The sequence below is a fragment of the Myxocyprinus asiaticus genome, chromosome 3 (assembly GCF_019703515.2).
Source record: "Myxocyprinus asiaticus isolate MX2 ecotype Aquarium Trade chromosome 3, UBuf_Myxa_2, whole genome shotgun sequence".
Lineage (NCBI taxonomy): Eukaryota > Metazoa > Chordata > Actinopteri > Cypriniformes > Catostomidae > Myxocyprinus > Myxocyprinus asiaticus.
In genome coordinates, this window is record NC_059346.1 from 13485001 (window position 1) to 13508015 (window position 23015).

The 23015-nt window shown below is 38.4% G+C and overlaps 1 protein-coding gene across 1 annotated transcript in view; it reads right to left on the reverse strand.

The window, feature by feature from the left end:
• Positions 1–23015, reverse strand: part of LOC127418497 (transmembrane protein 132C-like) — a 348303-nt gene that overhangs the window by 202496 nt on the left and 122792 nt on the right. The window contains exon 2 of the mRNA XM_051659094.1: positions 9852–10740. Within this exon, the coding sequence (XP_051515054.1) occupies positions 9852–10740 (889 nt within the window). The remainder of the gene's footprint in view (positions 1–9851; positions 10741–23015) is intronic.

The following is a 23015-nucleotide window of genomic DNA, read 5'->3' on the forward strand; positions in this document are numbered from 1 at the left end:
GGCTTCCTTGGGACTTCGTGTCCCAAGTTTCCTTGGTCTCTACATGGCACGAAGGCTGCAAGCCATGAGGGCAAGAGTGCAGAGGATGCAGAGCCGCAGAGGAAGTGAAGAAGCAAGAGAGCCGAAGAAGACCTCTAGAGAGGGCGTTCCTCCTTGGTACGAGAGTTTTGCGTTGAGATTGGAAACACCCCAAAGGTGTTCTGAGCCAATCAGAAGTGGTTTTTCAGAGTCACATGGTCAACTGGTCTGTCCTTTTCAAAGTTGATTTACAATCCTTTGTGTGGAGGATTCTCACAAATTTCCTGCTCAAAATAGTGCATGTTTAATCATGAACTTTTATAGCTTGAAAACGGTGCAAGAAACATGACATTCGTTGTCATCAACATTCTCTGCATAAACATGCAAGCATTAACATACTAAATAAGATATACTTTCGTGAATATTCCACATGTAAGTAACAACTAAATAGTAAGATCATACTAGTAAATTAATTGGTTTTACAACATGGATAATACATTACACGTTATGAGAAACCTGATTGTCAGGGTATATTATCAGGTTAAGCCTTGAATAGTTACCATTCTTAGTAGAATGACATGAATAATACAAGATTAAAATCATCGATTTGTCAGTTATAAGTGATTACAAATCACTACACATATTTTAAAAGGTACATCAGGCTATAATCATTCATTTGTCAGTTATAAAATTGATCACAGGTCATAAAGTCATTTTCAGAATTATCTAGCAAAGCTAGGTTTTGTATACATTTTGGGTCTGGATGCATTCTGTACATTTTATAGGGTTAACTCAGCAAAGTACTGTGACTTTGTGTGTAATGTTCCTGGATTAAGATTAAATGTCCTAGTATTAGAATCGCGCAAACACGAGGGTCTTTACAAGGAAAGCTGCTTTAGCTCTGTGTGTTTTATTGCCCATAACCTCTGCCCTTGAAGCGGAGGGGGTTTTCCAAGTGTGTGTTCGGACAGATCTGCCCTTGTTTCTCAAGATGATTAAGTTACGCAGATGGTCATCCTTATCGCATTTAGCTGGGTTATGCCAGACTTTAAGGAGCCATTTTGTCAGTTTCTTAGTTTATGGCTTTTGAGGGATTTCCAGGGGCCTCTGAAAGTGGAAATTAACGATTCTTTGACCCATGAGATCCTACACTGCGTAACCATAATAGTACGATGCATCGTTGTAGAAATTAACTAGCTAGTCATGAATGTTTCCCAAAACTGAAGCAACTATGTCGCGCATTCATCATTCGAACCACGTTGGTTGAGCTGTCATTAATGACTTTACTCAGGGGGTGGATTAATAACTTCCGCAAATATTAAATTATAATAGCTCATTTACACGTACACCAGAAAGCCGTTTAATGCGAGAAAGCAGCTGAAGACATGAAAGTGGTATGCAATTTGCGCTGCAATAGATGGATTACCCTCTCTATATTAGACTTCGGTGTTCCCTGACACACCTGAGCATACGCATAATCTTCAAAAACATAGTAACGTCACTTATGCGTTAACAAACAGATAAAAGCTGTGTGTGATATGCGCTTTCTCTTAACAGGCTTTAATCCCTTAAAAGGCTTCATTCACATTTACAGTGGTGTGAAAAAGTGTTTGCCCCCTTCCTGATTTCTTATTTTTTTGCATGTTTGTCACACTTAAATGTTTCAGATCATCAAACAAGTTTCAATATTAGTCAAAGATAACACAAGTAAACACAAAATGCAGTTTTTAAATGAAGGTTGTTATTATTAAGGGAAAACAAAATCCAAACCTACATGGCCCTGTGTGAAAAAGTGTTTGCCCCACCTGTTAAAACATAATTTAACTGTGGTTTATCACACCTGAGTTCAATTTCTCTAGCCACACCCAGGCCTGATTACTGCCACACCTGTTCTCAATCAAGAAATCACTTAAATAGGACCTGCCTGACAAAGTGAAGTAGACCAAAAGATCTTCAAAAGCTAGACATCATGCCGAGATCCAAAGAAATTCAGGAACAAATGAGAAAGAAAGTAATTGAGATCTATCAGTCTGGAAAAGGTTATAAAGCCATTTCTAAAGCTTTGGGACTCCAGAGAACCACAGTGAGAGCCATTATCCACAAATGGCGAAAACATGGAACAGTGGTGAACCTTCCCAAGAGTGGCCGGCCGACCAAAATTACCCCAAGAGCGCAGCGACGACTCATCCAAGGGGTCACAAAAGACCCCACAACAACATCCAAAGAACTGCAGGCCTCACTTGCCTCAGTTAAGGTCAGTGTTCATGACTCCACCATAAGAAAGAGACTGGACAAAAATGGCCTGCATGGCAGAGTTCCAAGACGAAAACCACTGCTGAGCAAAAAGAACATTAAGGCTCATCTCATTTTTGCCAGAAAACATCTTGATGATCCCCAAGACTTTTGGGAAAATACTCTGTGGACTGACAAGACAAAAGTTGAACTTTTTGGAAGGTGTGTGTCCCATTACATCTGGCGTAAAAGTAACACCGCATTTCAGAAAAAGAACATCATACCAGCAGTAAAATATGGTGGTGGTAGTGTGATGGTCTGGGGCTGTTTTGCTGCTTCAGGACCTGGAAGACTTGCTGTGATAAATGGAACCATGAATTCTGCTGTCTACCAAAAATCCTGAAGGAGAATGTCCGGCCATCTGTTCGTGACCTCAAGCTGAAGTGAACTTGGGTTCTGCAGCAGGACAATGATCCAAAACACACCAGCAAGTCCACCTCTGAATGGCTGAAGAAAAACAAAATGAAGACTTTGGAGTGGCCTAGTCAAAGTCCTGACCTGAATCCTATTGAGATGCTGTGGCATAACCTTAGAAAGGCAGTTCATGCTCGAAAACCCTCCAATGTGGCTGAATTACAACAATTCTGCAAAGATGAGTGGGCCAAAATTCCTCCACAGCGCTGTAAAAGACTCATTGCAAGTTATCACAAACGCTTGATTGCAGTTGTTGCTGCTAAGGGTGGCCCAACCAGTTATTAGGTTTACGGCGCAATCACTTTTTCACACAGGGCCATGTAGGTTTGGATTTTGTTTTCCCTTAATAATAACAACCTTCATTTAAAAACTGCATTTTGTGTTTACCTGTGTTATCTATGACTAATATTTAAACTTGTTTGATAATCTGAAACATTTAAGTGTGACAAACATGCAAAAAAATAAGAAATCAGGAAGGGGGCAAACACTTTTTCACACCACTGTACGTGATGTTTCAGGAGGCTGCTTTCTGCAAAATCCCAGAATAATGTCTTAAATGCATGTAAACATGGTCAAATTCTTGACAGCATGAAAGATATATATGGAATAAAAGATATACAAGTCTCAGCAGTGTCAAATGATGTCTGCACAGAAAACTAATAAGGAACTATGCTTCTTACCACAGGTAAAGAGCTGTGTTTTTGGGAAACACCAAATCGTTGAACTATGTTGGTAATGATGGAACTTGCGACCATATTTGGCTAATGATGCTTTTGGGAAACGTACCACTGGTTGATGACCGCAGTCCGGCTCAGTGACGCTCGAAGTTCAACTGAATGACACACAAATGCACTGTTGATGGTATTTTTTGTATATATTAACTTAATTTCCTTATTTGGGCATTAAAATGTAATTGGAATTAGAAGTGTGCAATAATCGCAGTTAGATCAAATAACCAAGATCAGACGATTATTTAATAATCACGACAGGCCTACTGGTATCGGTACAGACTACTGAAATTTTAGTATCGTGAAAAGGATAAGAGGGATACAGACAGATGTGATGGCAAAAACAGCGAAGGAACTTAATATCAATGCAAGTTTGACCATGCAGTGCAATTGGTAATCATTTTATTGCACAAACAAGCACCACTGATGGTGCTCTTTCTTTTGCTCTTTCTTTCTTTGTTCTTTTTCTCATCAGCTTAAAAACCATAAGCCAAGAGCAAGAGATTTTTGAAGGTAATTATATTTTGAGTTGTTAAAATACAGGGCCCTACTCTTGCAAATTGTGTGAAAACAGTAAAAATCTTCTATCCAATAAAATATGCAAAATAGTTTAGACAGCTGTGCTTACTGATTGGCAAACCATTGGAAAGAACTGTACTGAATGTAAATTCAGCAAGCATCATGTTATGATTTGCAAATACATCTCCTGTAAAAACATATTTTGAAAGATTTGTGGAAGGCATATATGATGGAACAAGACAGACAGACAGCTAATTCCAAAACTCTGATCACATGAGATGTTCTAATGCATCTAAACTCAAATTCCTACAAGACACACACAAATCAGACAAAAGCAAAACATCATCATGGTTTTTCTATATGTATCATAATACAATATACATGGTATATAAATTCATGATATATGAATATGGAAATCATTGAGAAGTATGCTACTGTATATATCAAAGGGGATGCTTTGGGATTACCATCTCATATCATGGTACTGCCACAGTACTTTTTTTGAAAGGTTAAAAAAAGGTAAATGAGAAAACCATATTATAAAGCCATATTATAAATAAATAAATAACTGATTGTTTTTTTGTTTGTTTTTTTTTTTTTTTTAGGAATTTGCTTTGCTTAATTTGTGCCATGAGTATTTAAAACAGCATTTATATTGAAAACCACCTAACTAACTTGCAAAGAAAATGCTGTTATCATGGTTGCAAAGAATTAAATGTCCTTGTTTATTTGAAAGTTAATGCCAATTTTATGATGTTTGAACAAAATAAACGCTTCTTCCTCAAGACACATTCATTTTCAAACTTTGACAAGAGTAATCTGAACTAATGCAAACAATAATTAAGACATATATAACAGGTATATCTTAACTTTAGAAAAAAATGCCGAAATTTAGAAATGTATTCCTGTAAGTGAAGACAAATATAACAGTCTTTTTTAAGGCTGCTGATATAGGCGTAAAAACTTCAAACATTGTGACAGAAGACAGAGAATATATAAAGATTCCGTCTTTGTTGGGACGACTAAAATTTCCTGTACAAACGACGTACAAACAAGGAAAAACACAAACTATACACACTCGGTTTTGATTTGAGGAACAAATGTGGCTATTTTTAGCTATTGCAATCTACTCCTCGGCAACAATGAGGGTAGAAATTTCTTATTTTCTAGTCAAACAAACAATGGCTAGCAGATTTTCCCCATAATGGGTAGGAGGAAAACATTTTGATTTTCTCCATCTAAACAGATAGCAGGTGGTGAAATGAAAGACATCACACATCTTTTATAGACCCAAACGACACCAGCAGGAGTGTCTTTGATGTTGCGGCATCGTTCAACTAGCAGAGACAATGGCATGTTCCTCTGCCAGCATGCATCTGTCTCTTTGCTGACGAAATTTAATTGAGATGGTAGAGACATTTTACATAGTGATTCTCCAGCAGATGTTCGTAACCTCAGACACAAACACACTGAGATGGCATCACTAAGACTTTAAAAAAAGAAAACTGGAGTTTCTCTCAGTTTAAAGCTGAAGTGCATAATTGTTTAGATTGTAAAATACTTTCTTCTATCCCAGGAGGTACCTTAACATGCAGAGACGACTTTAGGTTAGCCAGTTGTGGGTTGATTTCCCCGAAATGTGTAAAGACTGTGGTGGTATCAAACATTTATTTTTGTTTGAGCAGCCTGACATAGCAACAATGGCTCAAAATAAGGCATGAGTTCAGGTCTGGACTATTTGTTAGACATGACCAATGGAAGACAGGGGAGTGATTAGCAAACCTGTATGAAAACAAACATTATTTTTGCAATTGCGATTGGTGACGTTAGTGGCACAGAAATTACACACTTCAGCTTTAAATGTGCACTAATTTTTTCCTCATTAAAAAAGTTTAACTCCTAAAAGACATGAATTGTGATTTTGCAATATATGTAGGAAATCATGACCACTCACATTAAAATGAAGACTCCAATCATATCAGTAACCTTATAAAAGCTGTTTTATTCTACAAGGAGAGGGTCCACACATGGGTCTGCCATGTCAGAATAAAATGACCAGCTGAATACTATTCGCTTAATCTCAGTTACCGCCCTGTTATTTGACACTTTCACTCATTGATTAAAGTAATCATGGCTGACTGAATACTTGATTTCTACAATGGCATCTGAAACTGAAAACTACTGATTTTAAATGATGCTGCATCCAAGCTGCTAGGTGTCAGTGTTAAGTTCAAGATGACACAGACAAAATTTACTGAGTGCACCTTTAAATAGATTGTAAACCTGAAAATTGCAGTTATGTCATAATTTTTTCAACCTCTTGTTGTTCCAAACCCGTATGACTTCTGTGGAACACAAAACATGTTAGGTATATTGTTAGCCTCAGTCACTATTCACTTCCATTGTATGGGAATGAAATATCTTTTGTGTTCCAAAGAAGTCAGTCAGTCATACAGGTTTGGAACAACTAGAGGTTGAGTATATGATGAAAGAATTTTTTATATTGTGGATGAACTATTTCTTTAAATAGAAAACTGTACATTTTAATGGGTCTACCTAACCTGTTGAAGGGACAGGTTGTTCTCCTGAATTAATGTACAGACGTATACGTCCACCTAAAAACTGGTCTGTATTTACATCAGCTTCCCCATTATCGGATGTTTTGCCCCCTGAAACAACCTCAACAGAGTGTTTCTTCATCCATTTTAATGATTATAACATGCTGAAGGCAGAAACTAATTATTGCCATTATAAAAGGATTGGAGCTGGCGGCATGTGTACGGCAATAGTTTCGAGCTCTGCTTTATCTGTGCAGTGATGAATAAGTCTAATCTATCATATGTCTGGGAAAGCCCCAAGGCCTCCAGTCTGGATAGCTGTCAGCTAGCGAGCAGTGGTGTGTATGCATATGTGAACTGTGACTTTTAAGATCACCAAAGTGTATCTATGTATATAAATGTTGCTGTTGAATTGTGCGAGTACTAGGGGTGTAAATATTTGCTCTGACAATGATTTGATTCCATTATGATCCTTTAATAAATGTGTTGCATTATGAAATCTGACAAGATTTAGTCATTCGGTTCGATTGGATTATTTTGATACTACTACTGTTTTTTTTTTTTTTTAAATAGACTGAAGAGACAAATGTAACTGGAGGGACAATTTACACTGTAGTGGATTTTTACATTATATTTATGGCAAACACTTTTACGCAAAATATACCTTAAATGACTGTAAGGTACATGTTTTATCAGTACCAATTGAGCTACAGAAACACTACACCTCAAAAATGGGTCAAGAATTTTATGGCATGACCTTACAATAATACATATATGTAATTCACATTAGTCATTATAACTGATTATTAAATTCTGTACCCGATGCATTAAAATGTAAATTGTTAGATCGGTGTATTATAGGGGTGTAATGGTTTATCGTGGCACAATGCATAGCGGTTAAAAAATTTGACGGATGGAAATTAGAGCCCAACTGATATGGGATTTTTGAGACCGATACCGATTTTAGAGAGGGAAAATTCAACGATTACGGATATGGTGGCCAATGTTTGAGCTGGAATGAAAACAGACCTTTTCTATGTGGATTTTTCACCGGTTTTGCACCGATATGACTATGCAAAGGTACTCAGAAGGCTGCTTTCTTAAACAAATATTTTTTTATCAAAGAATATTTGACATTATTATTATAATACATTGTCAACAAATTCTAGAAATGAACACTGAGAAAATAAAGAATAAATAAAAATACAATAAATAGCTTAATAAACATCAGTACTGTATGTTTAGTATAAGTCAATTGCTGACTATTTAAATAAAGAATAAAAATAAAACAAATAGCTAAATAAACATCAGTACTGTTAAGTATCAGTCAAATGTTGACCATTAAAATAAAGAATAAATAAAACAAATAGCTAAATAAACATCAGTACTGTTTAGTATCAGTCAAATGCTGACCATTAAAATAAATAAATACAAAAAAATAAATAGCTAAATAAACATCAGTACTGTTTAGTATCAGTCAAATGCTGACCATTTAAATGAAGAATAAATAAAAATAAAATAAATAGCTAAATAAACATCAGTACTGTTTAGTATCAGTCAAATGCTGACCATTTAAATAAAGAATAAATAAAAAATAAAATAAATAGCTAAATAAACATCAGTACTGTTTAGTATCATTCAAATGCTGACTATATTAATACTGGCAGTCAATTAGAGGCAGGTTGTAAAACAAGAAGCATTTACACCTACCGAGACAAGCTGTGTTGCACCGTATTCTGCTGTACAAGTTGAGGGGAAACTTTTAATGGTGGAAAACCAGACTTTTAAATATTACATTTTATAAATGCAATGACTGGACATGTTCGGTTGAAGGGGGTACCAAACTGTGAATCCTGAACAAAACAGTTTGGTGAATACATGTTTACACATTAGCTTCCACTCAGCTGACAAGCAATGAAAGTAGCTACGTGGTTAGCTAGTTAGCTATAAGCTCATTGTCACGGAGAGTAGAAGACGGACGTTGTTTATTTTACTTTCCAGCATTGTGTCTCACCAACTAGGTAACAACATAGCATGAAATCAACATTCATCAGACATAATCCACCACCACACCGTTGTCTGTTGAGCTGCAAAAAGATGCTCTGATGTTTACCTTTCAATCTGCTACATTACTTACTGCACTGACAAACTATAGCTGGCTATCAGCAAACAGACATGAGTGACATGGTTGTCAGGGACAAGGTTAATGTTATATTAGTAATATTGAAAAGGGAAAATGATGGAGTCATTGTTTATTAAGTTTCCAGTACGTATTTCACAAACTAGTTAACTTACAGAGACACTGCTCAACTCCGCCCTGTCTGCAGAGCCATTGTCAGCTCAGCTCTGTAAACAATGGAGTCGGAGCTCGCTCTGCTGGACAAACTACGCTATGACACCAATTCTAAAGCATTGTTTTCTGCATTATATGTTCTGAAAAAAAGTTTTCATATCGGCGCCTATCGGTAAAATATACACAGATACCGATATATCGGTGAAAGGCTAATATCGGCCGACCGATATATTGGTCGGGCACTAATGGAAATCGCTTCATTGGCACAAGGAGATCTAAAATACAATTGCACACTAGCAGCCAAAGGTGTTGTACAATGAGTTTGGCTCAAACTGCGAATGCTGAAAGTGAAACCAGGAGCGATAGTGAGACGCGCCTTTTCAGCACAAGGGATCGAATGTCCATTTGAAGCGCGAGACTGACCTGCTCTGACAGTGCGAGAAAAAAATTTCCATTTACAGAGGTTTATGGAGAGTTCCATAATAATCTACTATATATAATGCTGAATATTATGTATAATAATGCTATGGGGAATGTCAAATGTCATGTTTAATTTGATTTCATCAGTAAATTATTATTTAACTGGATAAGCATGCATTTCAAAATACTTTAAATGTTTGTAATCAGTGACAGTAAGCAGCATATATTTAACATAATTCCTATATTTTCAGTAAGCAGAATTATTAGTTAATATTTCCATTTGGTGTCACCATTTTTTAAAAACAGGACTTTAAGCTATATTTTTAAGGAAACAAACTGTTTTGCATATGTCTATAAAGTAATAATAAAAATAAAAGAAAAAACTTTCATCAGTCTTAACTTTTCTTGATTCAGGCTTAGTTTAAACTAAAGTATCTTGAAACAAACCGAACCGTGAGTTCAGTATCGTGAACAGAACCAAATCGTGAGATGAGTGAACCGTTACACCCCAGTGTAATGCGATGCATTTTTACACACTATTATTGAGTACTGTTTGAATACAAAAGATATCCAGCATTCATACATGTGTACATTTGTGTGTTATCCTACCTCAATATGAACTGCTCAGTGGTGGTTGCGGAATTCATCAGTATTTGAAATCCCACAGACTGTCCTTGTTTGACTGGGCTGGGCGGCACCACAATCTCTACGTCCCCATCCAGTCTGAGTCTGTTTTTGGGTGCTTTGTTCTCCCCAGTAGCAATAGTCACTGTTCCAATCCTCTGCATATCCCCTTCTTGTCCTACAGCCTTTCCTTGCACCCTACCTGCAACACACTCTCTGCCCAGGCCCTCTGGAGGCAGGATGGAGAAGTGCAGCTCAACCGTGACAGGGACGGGTTCCTGTGTGCGTCTACGTGGTGGAGGAGGAGGGTTGAACCAGGTTGTAGGGACACCAAGCTGGGCTACACAGATTCCCATGTTTCCCTCTAGTCGGCAGGCAGCTGATACAGAACCTTCCCCTGGGTCGCGAATCCCAATGACATGGATACAGGGCAAAAGTTCGGCAGGAGGATCCATATCCTCCCACCTGCGGCCCGCAAGGTAAAACAACACCTGGATTTTTGAACGATCAAATCCTATCCTTCTTGTCACTAGGTGTGCTCTCACCTTCCAGCCCAGTGTCATGTGTGTAGAGGTGTGAAAGGAGTGTGGCAGCGCCCCCTGGAGGAATTCAGGTGGTACAGGTTCCTCTGCGGTGAAGTTGCCATAGCTACAGTTGACCGACAAAAGGGGTGAAGGGCCAGCTTCGGGCAAGTGGAGAAAGATCGGCTCACTGCGTGTCTGCAAGCTCCCGTTACGCATCACTTCCTGCGTGGCCTCCCGGAGAAAGAAGGATGACTCTGCACCCTGCAGTTGGCAGAACACGGGGAGGTATGTAGGTAAGGAGGATGAGAACCTGGGCACGAGATCACTACCACCACTCCTGCTCTCACACACTACAGATAGAGAGAGAAAGTATAATCAGTATTCATGTTTATTTTGTTTCAAAGACAGTTCAGATATGATTACACAAAGAGCTTCCAGTTATAATTTAAAGCAGGGGTGCTTATTACGTTGATCGTGATTGACTGGTCGATCGCAAGACAACCACTGGTCAATCTCTTTAACAGGTCAAAAGGGAAAGGGAGCAGAAAGAGAAACTACACAAATAATGAGAATCTTAAAGATCACTTTTTATTTCCTTATTTTGGCTTCCCCATGCACAGATATCTAAAACTTAGGATACCAGGGGAAGACTCATTCATATTTATGAGGAAAGCTTTACCTGATTGGATAGAGTTAGGGTTGGGTTACAGTTTCTCCAACCAATCAGGTATCACTTTCCTCATGAATATGAATGACTCATCCCCTGCCATCCTACGTTTAGGAAATTTGCCCCCCACACATGGTTTGACTGACAGGCGGCTCCTTTCTATGTGCATGCTAATATGTGTGCTGTAAAAGAGTGCTCACTGTAATGCAGATACGCGCTTGTGTAACGGTCAAATACACTTCAAAATGCCTGTCTTGGCAAGGTATTAATAGAAACACAATCAGTCATGTCCATGGTTTGAAATTAACTTTTTTGGCTTACCGGCCACTTTGGCTAGTAGTTTTCCAAGGTCACTATCTACTCAGCATCTTCACTAGCCAAAATCCCCCTTCCCACAAAAAGTGATAAAGGTAACCAGAGACTTTAACTGCATGCATTTGTTTGGACATTTTATTTGAACAAGAATGATATTAGTTCAGCAGAACACAAGCCTGATGATTTAATTCACCTTTGGAATATCTGAAATTAAATATAGACAGTTAGAACAGGAGTAGGATAGAACTTGAAAATGTGGAAAAATCTAGGAAAATTTGTCAATAATTTGTCAACAACTCATGGAAGTTCAGATTTTAACCCCTTCATTCTAAATTGCACTTGCCTATATGAAAGTTTACCATTGAGCTTTCAGTGTTTCAGTGGCATTTGTAATGATAAGGCCATTACCACAGGTAAGACCATGGATGGCTTCACATTACTGTGGTTAGGTTAATGTTAATAGTCTTTTCTTAAAAAAAAAAAAAAAAAAAAAAACAAAAACAAATACTAGTCTTTGTTATGAAATAGCATAAACACATTTAGAAACCTTTAACTACAGCTTTCACAGTTGTAATAAACATACAGTCTAATAGATTTGCCCTAATAGATTTAATATGAATCTTTAACAGTTAAAGTACCAGTTAACAAAAAAAAAAAAAAAACACATTAAAAAAAAAAAAAACATTATAGTAAGGATGTGTATTTTAAAAACTAACAATGTGTACTTGTCGTCTCTTGCTCTTGACATTGCTGTTATAATGTAGGGGCTGTCTTGCAGTTTGAGAGGTTTGACTTCCTCCAAATAGAGCTTTATACTAGAATGTTCTCTGTAGAATTCAAATGGTCACATAAGTTTTGTGGTCTCCACTTGACGCAGCGATATCGAGTGAAACTCGGCTGAATCACGTAAGTTTCGCTCTGTCTGCTCTCTGGAGCATGCTGTTGTGCGCTGTGGCGGTTCACGCGAAAGCATGCTTCATTCGTCCCGCATAGTTGCACGTGTTCAGTTATGAGAGGCATACTTAGTGTGTATCAAGCGCTGGAGGCGAGGAGAATACAATGAAATTTGCTTCAGCTGCGGCTCCGAGTCACATGACACAGAACGTTCAAAGCAGGAAAAACCCAGAAAACTTCACCCGCTAAAGTGTCTAGCAAGAGTGAGGAAGTTACCCGTCAATGCCGATATTTACCCACATTTCGCAGGTTTGCAGGTGTTAATTTAAAACCCTGGTTATATCTAAAGTAAACGTAAACACCAGGACAAAAAAAAAATAAAAATAAAAAATGTATTCTGAATCTGTGCAGTAGGACTGTTACTGTCTAAGCCATTAATATTAATCAAACAACAATAGCTTTAAAAAATATGAATGTATTATAATCTTGCAGTGAAGACCTGTAATCTATGCAGTTCTATGGTATATTTGATACTTTATTTTTTATTTTTTTATTATTTCTAAACATTTACTTGAAAATGTAATGATACTGCTTTAAGAAATGTTAAGCACTGTTTTCATAATTTGTTTCTTTGTTCTTATCTTAAAATCTTATTTTATTCCTGACCGTTTCCTTGAATAAGTAATTGAATAATTACTTGAGAACTTGAAACAGTGTTTAATTAATAAAAAAATTAGTTAGTATTAGTCTTTGTATCGAAAATTGTCAAATTTCACCGGTACAGGTTCCAACTACTGAAAGTTTTGTATCTTGACAACACTGCCAACAATCTTACTATAATAGCGTTATGAAAAAGCAGATCTCATGTCATACAAGTGTGAGCACCCCTGATTTAAAGTGTCCCCTGGTTTTTGTTTTATTTAATTCAATGAGTCTGTTTATTTACCAAGGATCAGGAGGCAATAATGAAAATAAAGCCAAGAGTCTTTGGAAAAAAAATTCCCTTTGTGTGTTTGTGTGTGTGTAGACAGTAAGCCTGCTTTGAGTGAAACAGATGGTTCATTAGGATAAAGAGACAGAAAGAGACAGATACAGAGATAGAAAAATGCGAGCATATTAAAATGAATAAAAACTTCTTTACATCTACATATTTGTCAGATGGTTTTATCTAGGGCTGCGTATTGAAAACTACGTCACAATGCAATATAGGCTACATCACGATACATGTCAGGATTCAATACATTATGATGCATCACATTATCATAACTGGATTGTGACTGAAGCATTTTATCATAATAAAACCCATGAAAACATTTTCAGCAGTAGGCTTTATCAAGCCCTTGACCTTGCCATAGCTAACGTCATGCTTTACCAGTTGAGCTACAGAAAGCCTTTGTCTTCCTCTGCTCACACTGTCACAACTGCCTACATCTCCTCTGGACAGGGTAAGCCACTGTAGGAGCTGTGCGTGTGTGTGTGTCTGTGTGAGTGAGAGAGAGAGAGAGAGAGAGAGAGAGAGAGAGAGAGAGAGAGAGAGAGAGAGAGAGAGAGAGAGAGAGAGAGAGAGAGAGAGAGATTTATTGTGGAAAGACCTCATGTTTGTGCCAAGGGCCAACTTTTTCACAAAATGCCCCCAAAAGTCAACAAAACATCATTGAAATTGAAACCTTTCATTTAGTGGCCATTTTTACTCAAAGTAAAAGGTCCCGGGGGAGTATCTCAGGGCTAAGTGCCTGGCTCAATGGCAAAATGGCACTGGACCAAGACTGTGACCTCGGCTTCCATATTATATAAAAAAATAAAAAAATGTTTGATTAGAAACCAAACACCTCAGCTGAAAGACCACAACTTTACTCGATAACCACAAACAGTTAGGCTATTCCAAGGGTCAAGGTTTGGCTGGTTGGCTTTGGCAGTTAGCTCATACCAGCAGATGTCGTAACTACACCATTACGGGGGAAAAATAAATTTTTTACACAAACGGCCATTTAAAAGTAGGCATGTATTCTAAAGAAATTTTTCCAGAGTAACATATAAAATGCAAATAATAATAATAATAATAATAATACAGTAAATGTTACACAAGTGACTGATTTTTTGAGGGCTCTTAACAGCCTGACATTGTATTTTTCCTGTCAGCTGAAAGTAGCAGCCGCAAAAGAATATAGCGTAATCAACCTCACGACCAGGTTGCATCCTTCCGCAACTTTGTGTTAGTCAAGCAACTGCCATTTAGATGAATGGGAATGCTAATAGATAGTGCTCCCCAAAAATATATAAGACCTCTTTGGGCTGTTTGATGCTAGCATTTATGCCCAAACATATTCATGACTGCTCTATCACATCTGTACTCTAAACACTCATGTTTGAAGTGATTCCTTCATTCTCCTCTAATATACAGTATGTGCACCTCTGTCACAGTAAAATCCCTCAGCACATGTTCATATTTTCTGTTAAGTATGTGACGGGAGCTCATCAGATCTCTCTGCCAATCAATCGTAAGACAGTCTGCCAAACAGACAGCATGTGCCAAATGCTTCAGTGAATCAGGCCCTAAATATACAGTTCTTTCCTGTTATAATTTTAGATTTGTACTTACAGAGCCAATTGAAAAAAAATGATGCCCTACCAGAGATACACTAGATTTGCATTTCTTTAAGCAAATACTTGTGCTTGCAAATCAGTAAAAGAATAATGATAAAGTTTTGGGTAAGTTTAGGTTGATGGCTTTGAAAATGCAACGTCAGAGCCACTTTGCCATAGTCGTGACACTTAACATGCGTCTTGTATTCTGTCGACTGTGCACAAGAATCAACATTCAACTCCAAACGTCTTGTCAGTGTAAAAACAGCTATAGATGGTTTAATTGATGAGAACAATAAGACCAATTCAGTATGCAAATAAATGCAAGAAGATCAATTGCAATTCAGAATGATAATTTTGCAATGAAGTCATCACTGCGTAAGTTAATGCGAGATTTACAAACTTTAATATTAAAGGTGCTGTAAGCGATTTTAGCTGTTCTAGATTTTCCACAAGCTATGCCGTTAGATTAGCCACGCCCCCTCTTTCCAAAACCCTGCACTCCAAAAATACCAAATTAGCTTTATTGAGACCGAGACTGAGCAGAAGCGCTTGTCAAAAACAACAGCAGCCAAATTGTGCTCTCAACTGACAACTTTTATGAGCAACATGGCAAAAACTGGCCCACAGACATATTTTTGTTCACTGTTTACAGAGAGTCTAGTGCTGTCACAGAGACCGGTGAGGTATCTTACGACACTTATTTCATTAATATCTTTCAGGTAGTAGGACAATTTTTTTGCGTACCTTTCCATGCAAAAAAATTAATAAAATTTGGTTACAGCCTCTTTAAATTTCACATAAAGCTGAAGTTATCTACAAGAAGTCTGAATGGAGTCTCTGTACGTTCAAGCTGAATTAACTGCAGAAAATTGTGGAGAAGAAAAAGATGACGACAAATAAAATAAAAAAAATAGTGCCTTGCATGAACTGTAATTTCTTCTCACATGTCTCTTTAACTTCACATTGGCTAACTTCAGAAAAAAAAAAACATGATACATCAGAGAATGGAAGTACTTGACAATATTACACATTTTAAACAGTTAGAGTTTAGAGCTCAGCTCTTTATAAGCCAAATATAAAATAATAAAATATATAAAAATATATAAAATGATGCAACATACAATCCAAGTTCTTCAATAGATTTTTTTATTCTTATTTTCTTTGCATTTTTTTCTCTCTTCTTCTTTTGTTGCAATACAACAGATTTCCTGCTGATTCAGGGACTCTCATTTGCATGTTCTAAAATAGTGACAGAATGGAGACCAACAGAAATTCACCCAGCTGCCTGGGATAGAACAGGGGTATATGTTGCTTTATCTCTCTGTAACTCTCTATCCTTAGGTAGCGGAGGTGAAGCATAGTAAAGGTGTGAAAATATAATGAAGATTTGGTATGGCACTGCGTTTTACAACAAGAGTTTAAACACATACTAATCCCTTCAGAGAGAGATACTCCTTCAGTGATTCATTTTAAATCAACACTGAAACAAAACACACGTGAGGCCTTGAGGACCTAGCGTCTTGAAAAACAAGGTGGAGATGATGGGAAATAGATAAATTAAAAAACACATTAAAGAAACAGTACACTTCAAAATGAAAATTCTGTCATAGTTAACTCACCCTCATGTTGTTCCAAACAAGTTTGCTTTATGTTTCAGTGGAACACAAAAGTGGACAATTTTAAATGACTTGTTTGCTATATTCCAAATCTTTTAAAGCCATACAACAGCTTTGTTTGAAGAACATACCATCATTTCATTTTTTTTTTTTTTTTTGTCTAGAATTAAAAAAATGGCACATGTTCGGTTACTACATAGGGAAGAACAATTCCAACAGGGGATATTTATGCTTTTGTTGCGCTTTTTGGAGCTTGCAATACGTAGTCACTACAAACGGTCATTGTATGTAAAAAGACTCGAAAAATGTTTAATTCCAATTAAAAACTAACAGTATACAGTAGTGATGTCAAAAGTACGGGAACTATGAGGCCCTATTATGTTTTTTTGGGATTTTACCTTTCCTTTAGTGTGTAATATAGCTGTTTGTGCTGTTTGGGAGTTACTTTCTCCCACAGAAAACACTGCTCTTGAACTGCCTGAAATGCCTGGTTTGCAGTCCAGCCATTACTTCCGTGACATAGCTACGTTACTATGCAACACATTTGCATAATGCCAGCCTCAAGAACGCGTTGCTCAGGAAGCCTCGGGAGCTAAAACTCTGTTATGGTAAGGGCGTAACATTTCCGAAACACGCTCTAAGCGGTTGACCAATCACAACAGACTGGGCTAGCTGACCAATCAGAGCAGACTGGGCTTCATATTTTTCTGTGATATCAGTGAAATGTTACTGGTATTGGTGCCAGCTACTGAAATTTTGGTATCATGACAACACTAGTATACATGTTTGGAAGAACATGAAATTGAGTAAATAGAATTTTCATTTTTGGGTGAACAATTTCTTTATTAATTTGTAGTGTTCTGATGAAAGAATTCAATACATGATATAGCATTAATGCCCATTCTGTCATTTCCGCCTCACCACCAGCAAGCATGACATAATCGCAGCACCCAAATGCCCCAAAGGACTGACAGAAAAAGAATTGAAAAGTGGAATGTTTTGTGACAGCCCTGGGGAGCAGTGATACGGAGGTTGTGCGCTATTAAACACGCAGCTTCGGCAGATGGAGGTAACATCGTCCAGAGAACAGCATCTCTCTGTGTCACAAGTCAATTCTTTATTGCGCTCTCAGGGCTACAAAGTGGACCATAATTCTGAGCCCAAATACCTCCACTCTGATTTGTTTCAGCTGCTGGGCCCAAGGCAGATGCCACCCTCCACGTTCCTAAACTTTCACTTTCTCAGGCCACTTTTCAAATGTCAAACATTTCTCACGAAGTTGTGAATTTCATTGCGGCGCCTTAGACGGCATTACACTAAGCTTGAATTTAAACTTGAACTCGCATGTACTGCCTGGAGAGTTCTAAATCTTTGCCCTGGGTTCTTAGAATGTAGGCTACTTCCTGACCATTCAAATTAAATCTTACACCATGTTTTAACCAGATAACGTGACACACGATAAATCCTACTGCTTCCAATTTAAACTGAGTGTATCTCTCTTAACCAGCCACAAGCGACAAGACATTTTGATGATCAGTTGGTTTTCAATTCTGTTGCTTTGTACTTCTACTGGGTAGCCCCACTCACAACAAAATCGTATCTGTCCATAATCTTGCATCACAAAGCCATTTATTAAATGTTTTGATTTGGCTGTGATTTTAATGCTTTAACCAGCAGCTTATCATAAATTTGCCAGGTAGGACATGCTCCAGATAAATGTCTTTCAACCATTAGGACTGGAATGTTGATGTTTTTTATTTCATCAAGGATAATGAAGACGAGATGAAAGACACACCATGGCGATAATTAAACTATTTTAAATAAAACACATTGTTGATGAAAATATAATGAGAAAAAATATTACTGCAAGATAATAATGCATAAACAGAAGAAAAATCATCTACAGAAAAATATGTTTATAGGCCTTTATCACAGTCCGCATGTCGTCACATCCAGCACTGAATAGCGTAACCACACATCCGCCCATCGATCTGTCTATGGATGATCGTAGTATTTCTCAATAAGTTTAGCCAACTTGGATGCACTTGGCAGTAAACATCAGCCATTTAATCGTTTCTTTAGATTAACACAGCACTTCACCTTGTGTGTTATCTACTACTTTAATATGTTATAGAATCCAAGCAAGATGATTATCAGCACAAAGATTTCCCAGTTAATGAGAAGCTGCGCACGCTGTTCAGCTCCCAGAGGATGAAAGTGCTCAACTCAAGTCTGAAGAGACAGCATTTAAGTGTTTTAATATCAGTGTTTTCACTATTACAGCATGCTCATCTTCTGTTTGTAAATATAATACAGTTGTAGACACTGGGACATTTATCTCTATGTTTTATTTACATTGTATTCTGTTGCGACTCGCAAGTGGACGCTTCAATCATCGTACTCAAACCACGAGTATATAACTCCATGAATACAATGATTAAACCTGTTATTTTCTGTAATCGGAATCTGGGATGGAAATTAGTGGTCAACTGATATATCGCAGAGGCCGAAATATCGGCAGATATTCTATCTTTTTTAATTAATCGCATTGACCGATACATTTTCCCGTTCAGCAGATTTTTTTCTTGAGGGCGCCAAAAATCTCCTGCTTGCACGGTTTGTTTTGTTGTTACGTGCCATCGTGTTACTACAATAAAAGACCGGTGTGCAACACAGTGTCATTTAAACGGTCCGCCAAAAATCTCCTGCTTGCACGGTTTGTTTTGTTGTTACGTGCCATCGTGTTACTACAATAAAAGACCGATGTGCAACACAGTGTCATTTAAACGGTCCGCATATCAGAGCCGCAGGAGTCACGTTTGAGCTCATAATGTTAAATTGCTCGCCTGTTTCATTCTCCCTCTCTCTCCTAAACAGTTCCCTGTAACTGTCTTTTCGAATGATAAAAAGACAAATATATATAAAACTAATATCATATACCATCTGCAAATATGCACATATCTTGTTAAAACAGATGTAATAAACCTCACACAACTTCAGCAGATCCAGCATCCTGTGGAACACTCATACATCTTCCTCTGAAGCACGTATTCTAACAGTCTCTCCTCTACAGTTCCCTGTCACCTTTAACATTCTTTTTAATGATAAAAGGCAAATATCAATAAAACTTGTATTATATACCGTTTGCAAATATACAGATGCCTCATTTAAACAGATGTAATTCATGAACCTCACGAAAATCCAGTGTTTTCTTTCCGTCGAGAGCTCATATAATATATTCCCCTGAAGTGCGTATTCTATCAGCCAGAATCAAAAACTTCATGATCAAAAGTTCCTCTCAAATCATGATGGTCTGACCTGTGACAATCCAAGCAGGTGATCCAGGCCATTTAAACTGTCAGGAGTTTGCTGCTGCTCGCGCTGGATGCACACGAGCTCGTGAGTGCAATTTCAAGGCTGCGTCCGAAACCAGGAAAATGCTACCTCTGGAGGCTGTATACTGAGGTATTGTACAATTGGTTTGATTCAGTGTTTATTTATTTATTTATTTATTTTTTGAGTAAATGCAATTGCTAATGTGGACATGCCATTCATGGTTGCTGGACTACTGTGTGTACTGGTATTTCCTTCTTTCTTATATATTAACAATTTCTTCATGTGCAAATAAATGACTACAATTTTATGACTAAACAGAAATTTGAAGAAACTGCTATCTACCATTTAAAAAAAAAAAACAAACAGCCCAGCAGCTGAAACAAATCAGAGTGGAGGTATTTGGGCTCAGAATTATGGTCCACTTGTTTTGTTTTGTGTGAAATTTAGTAAATATAGTGCTAAATAAGAGTTTGTTTGTTTGTTTTTTAGCAATTTTTATGTTTGTTATTTACTATATTAAATTGTGTGATATATCAGCATTGTATCGGCCTATCGGCCACCCTACTCTCTGGATATCGGCATCAGCCATTAAAAAACCTATATCAGTCGACCACTAATGGAAATGTTTCTTTATTTGAACATTTTTAAATGGACCTTATCATACATGGAGGTTATAAAAAGTAAGTACATGAAAGCAATGTGATCAATATCATCGCAAATACTCTGTATAGTCTTTACTCAGAATATTCGTTTTTTTGTGACATGCTGTATACCCCTGTCTTGTTGTAATGTTCTTTAATGTGTAAATGTACTCTTGTTTGTACTATAGTCTTGCATTCCTCCACTAAAAAAAAATTTACTTATACTCTGTGACGTGTTCCCTGATCACACACATCCTGTTTAAAATCATAAAACAATGGCACAGTTTTTCTTTACTTCATCATCCCTGAGTAATGATTGGAAGGTGAGGTAGGTCTGTTTAGATTAAGGACTTGAGATGAATTATACATAAAATAGTCCATAATAATTCTGCGCTGTGGGCACTGTCACTGTGTAGAAAGGGGAGTGTCCAAGGGAATGGTCCCGGACGTGGACGAGGTCCGGCGACCACAATGTGCTCCCCTCAGTGGTCCATGGCGTGAGGGGTGGCGGCTTCTGTGGCTTCCTGGAGCCACGGTGAGCGTGAGGGGAAGGGCAGCCCAGCACCCATGCCCGCCAGCCTTGGCGAATGCTCCAATCCCCTGGTGCCCATCTATTTCGGCCTGTAATCTCCCCGCTCTCTTCCTGGATATGCGAGTTCGCCAGTGTGCACACATGGAGATTGAAGCTGGCTCCCCGAGGAGAGGCACGCTCTGCATTTTTATGAGAGCATTCATGAGTCTCCACTCACATCAGGTGTGCCTCATCCGCTGCCCAAACGTGGCTTATAAAGTTGCGTCTCTCCTCATCTCCAGCCCACTTCCGTTGTGAGTCTGGCTGAAGGATGACCCTAAAAGCGGGGCAACAATGACGAGAGGGAAGAGAGGGTCTCTATTCAGGGAAGTACCCGCATTCTCCACCAATGTGGCAAGATGAGAAAGGGACTGACACAGCGGGTGTGGAGTTTATTGGAAATAATAATGGTGTTCAAAATAAAGGGGACCTGGTGTCCCAGTGGAAGGGGACATTGTGTAGGAAGGGGAGTGTCCAGGGGAATGATCTAGGACAAGGGCGTGGTTCGGCGACTGCAACGCGCTCCCCTTGGTGGTCCATGGGGCAGGGGCTACTGTGGCAGCCTGTCTTCCCTGGAGCCGCGTCGAGTGTAAGGGGAAGGGCGGCCCGGCATCCATGCCCATTGGCCACGACGCGTGCTCCAATCCCCCGGCATCGCATCTAGTTCACACCAGGGGTCCAGGGGTGCAGGTATGGCACGCATCTATCTCAGCCGGTACACTCTCCACTCTCTTCCTGGACAAGAGAGGACGCCAGTGTGTGCAAACATGGATATAGAAGCTGGCTACTCGAGAAGAGGCACACTATGCATTTTTATGACAGAGTTGATGAGGCTCCACTCACATCAGGTGTGCCTCATCATCCGCTGCCCAAATGAGCTTAAAGTTGCGCCTCTCCTCATCTCCAGCCCACTCCTGTTTTGAGCCAGGCTGAAGGACAGCTCTAAGAGGCCAGGTGACAATGACGGAGAGGGAGGAGCAGGTCGTTCGCCACAGAACTTAATCTAAGATGCATGCGTCAGATTGCGTAAACTGGCTAAAACATTGAAAATTAACAACAAGAGAACTTCAGCACACCTTCATAAGATAAACATTGTTTCTGTTCATCCAGATTCTCCAGACCAGAGCTACAAACAAACTATGATGTCAGATAAAAGTTTAGTCACTCTGTTTTATCCACTTTAAAGTCTTCTGCCAACTCATTAGCCCTGTGATGGTTTACTTTTAACATGCTGACGGCTGAAGCTAACAATCCCTGAAAACTAAACACCTTTTCAAAGAACCTGGATGAGACCAGAAATGGCACAAGGACAAATACCAAGCAAAGTGCTGTATGCTGTAGGCCTCAGGGATGAAGAACCCAAGAACGTGTGTATGGATACTATTTGGACAGTAATGGAATTGATGGATCACATGGTGTTTTATGCCTGGATTAAAGAATTCTCCTCTGCCGTTTGTCCTCTGGCCCCTCATGGTAAGAGCAGCTTCTTTGTTCTGCTTCCAAAAACAGTGACCTTGTAGTGAGTGTTCATCCACGCACACTCACAAACACTTTCAAACTTTCTGACCCTTGCTACCCTCCACACACACAAAAGTCTATCACTTTAAAGTCTCTCTCATTCTGTATGTAATTCACTCAGACACACCCACATTTACACATACAGTACTGACATTAGACAGTCCTCAAAGGAGCAAAAACTGAATGATTTATTGCCCAGTACACACACTGAAATGCACATTCATGCTGGAAGCTCTTTGGGTTAATCGGCTTCCTGCCTCCCACTGAACACTAAAACTATTCGACACAAGGATGCCCCAATGACCTTTGCCATAATAGGTGTAATCCCAATCCCATCACCAAACCTTTCTATTTCTGCCTCTATCTTTCTATCCATCCATCTTCATACTACCATTAAATGGGGCATGAGCCATTTTTTTCTTTTCTCTAACTATTGTATTCTGCATTTTTGCATTAATATGCTAGTATTGACACTAGAATA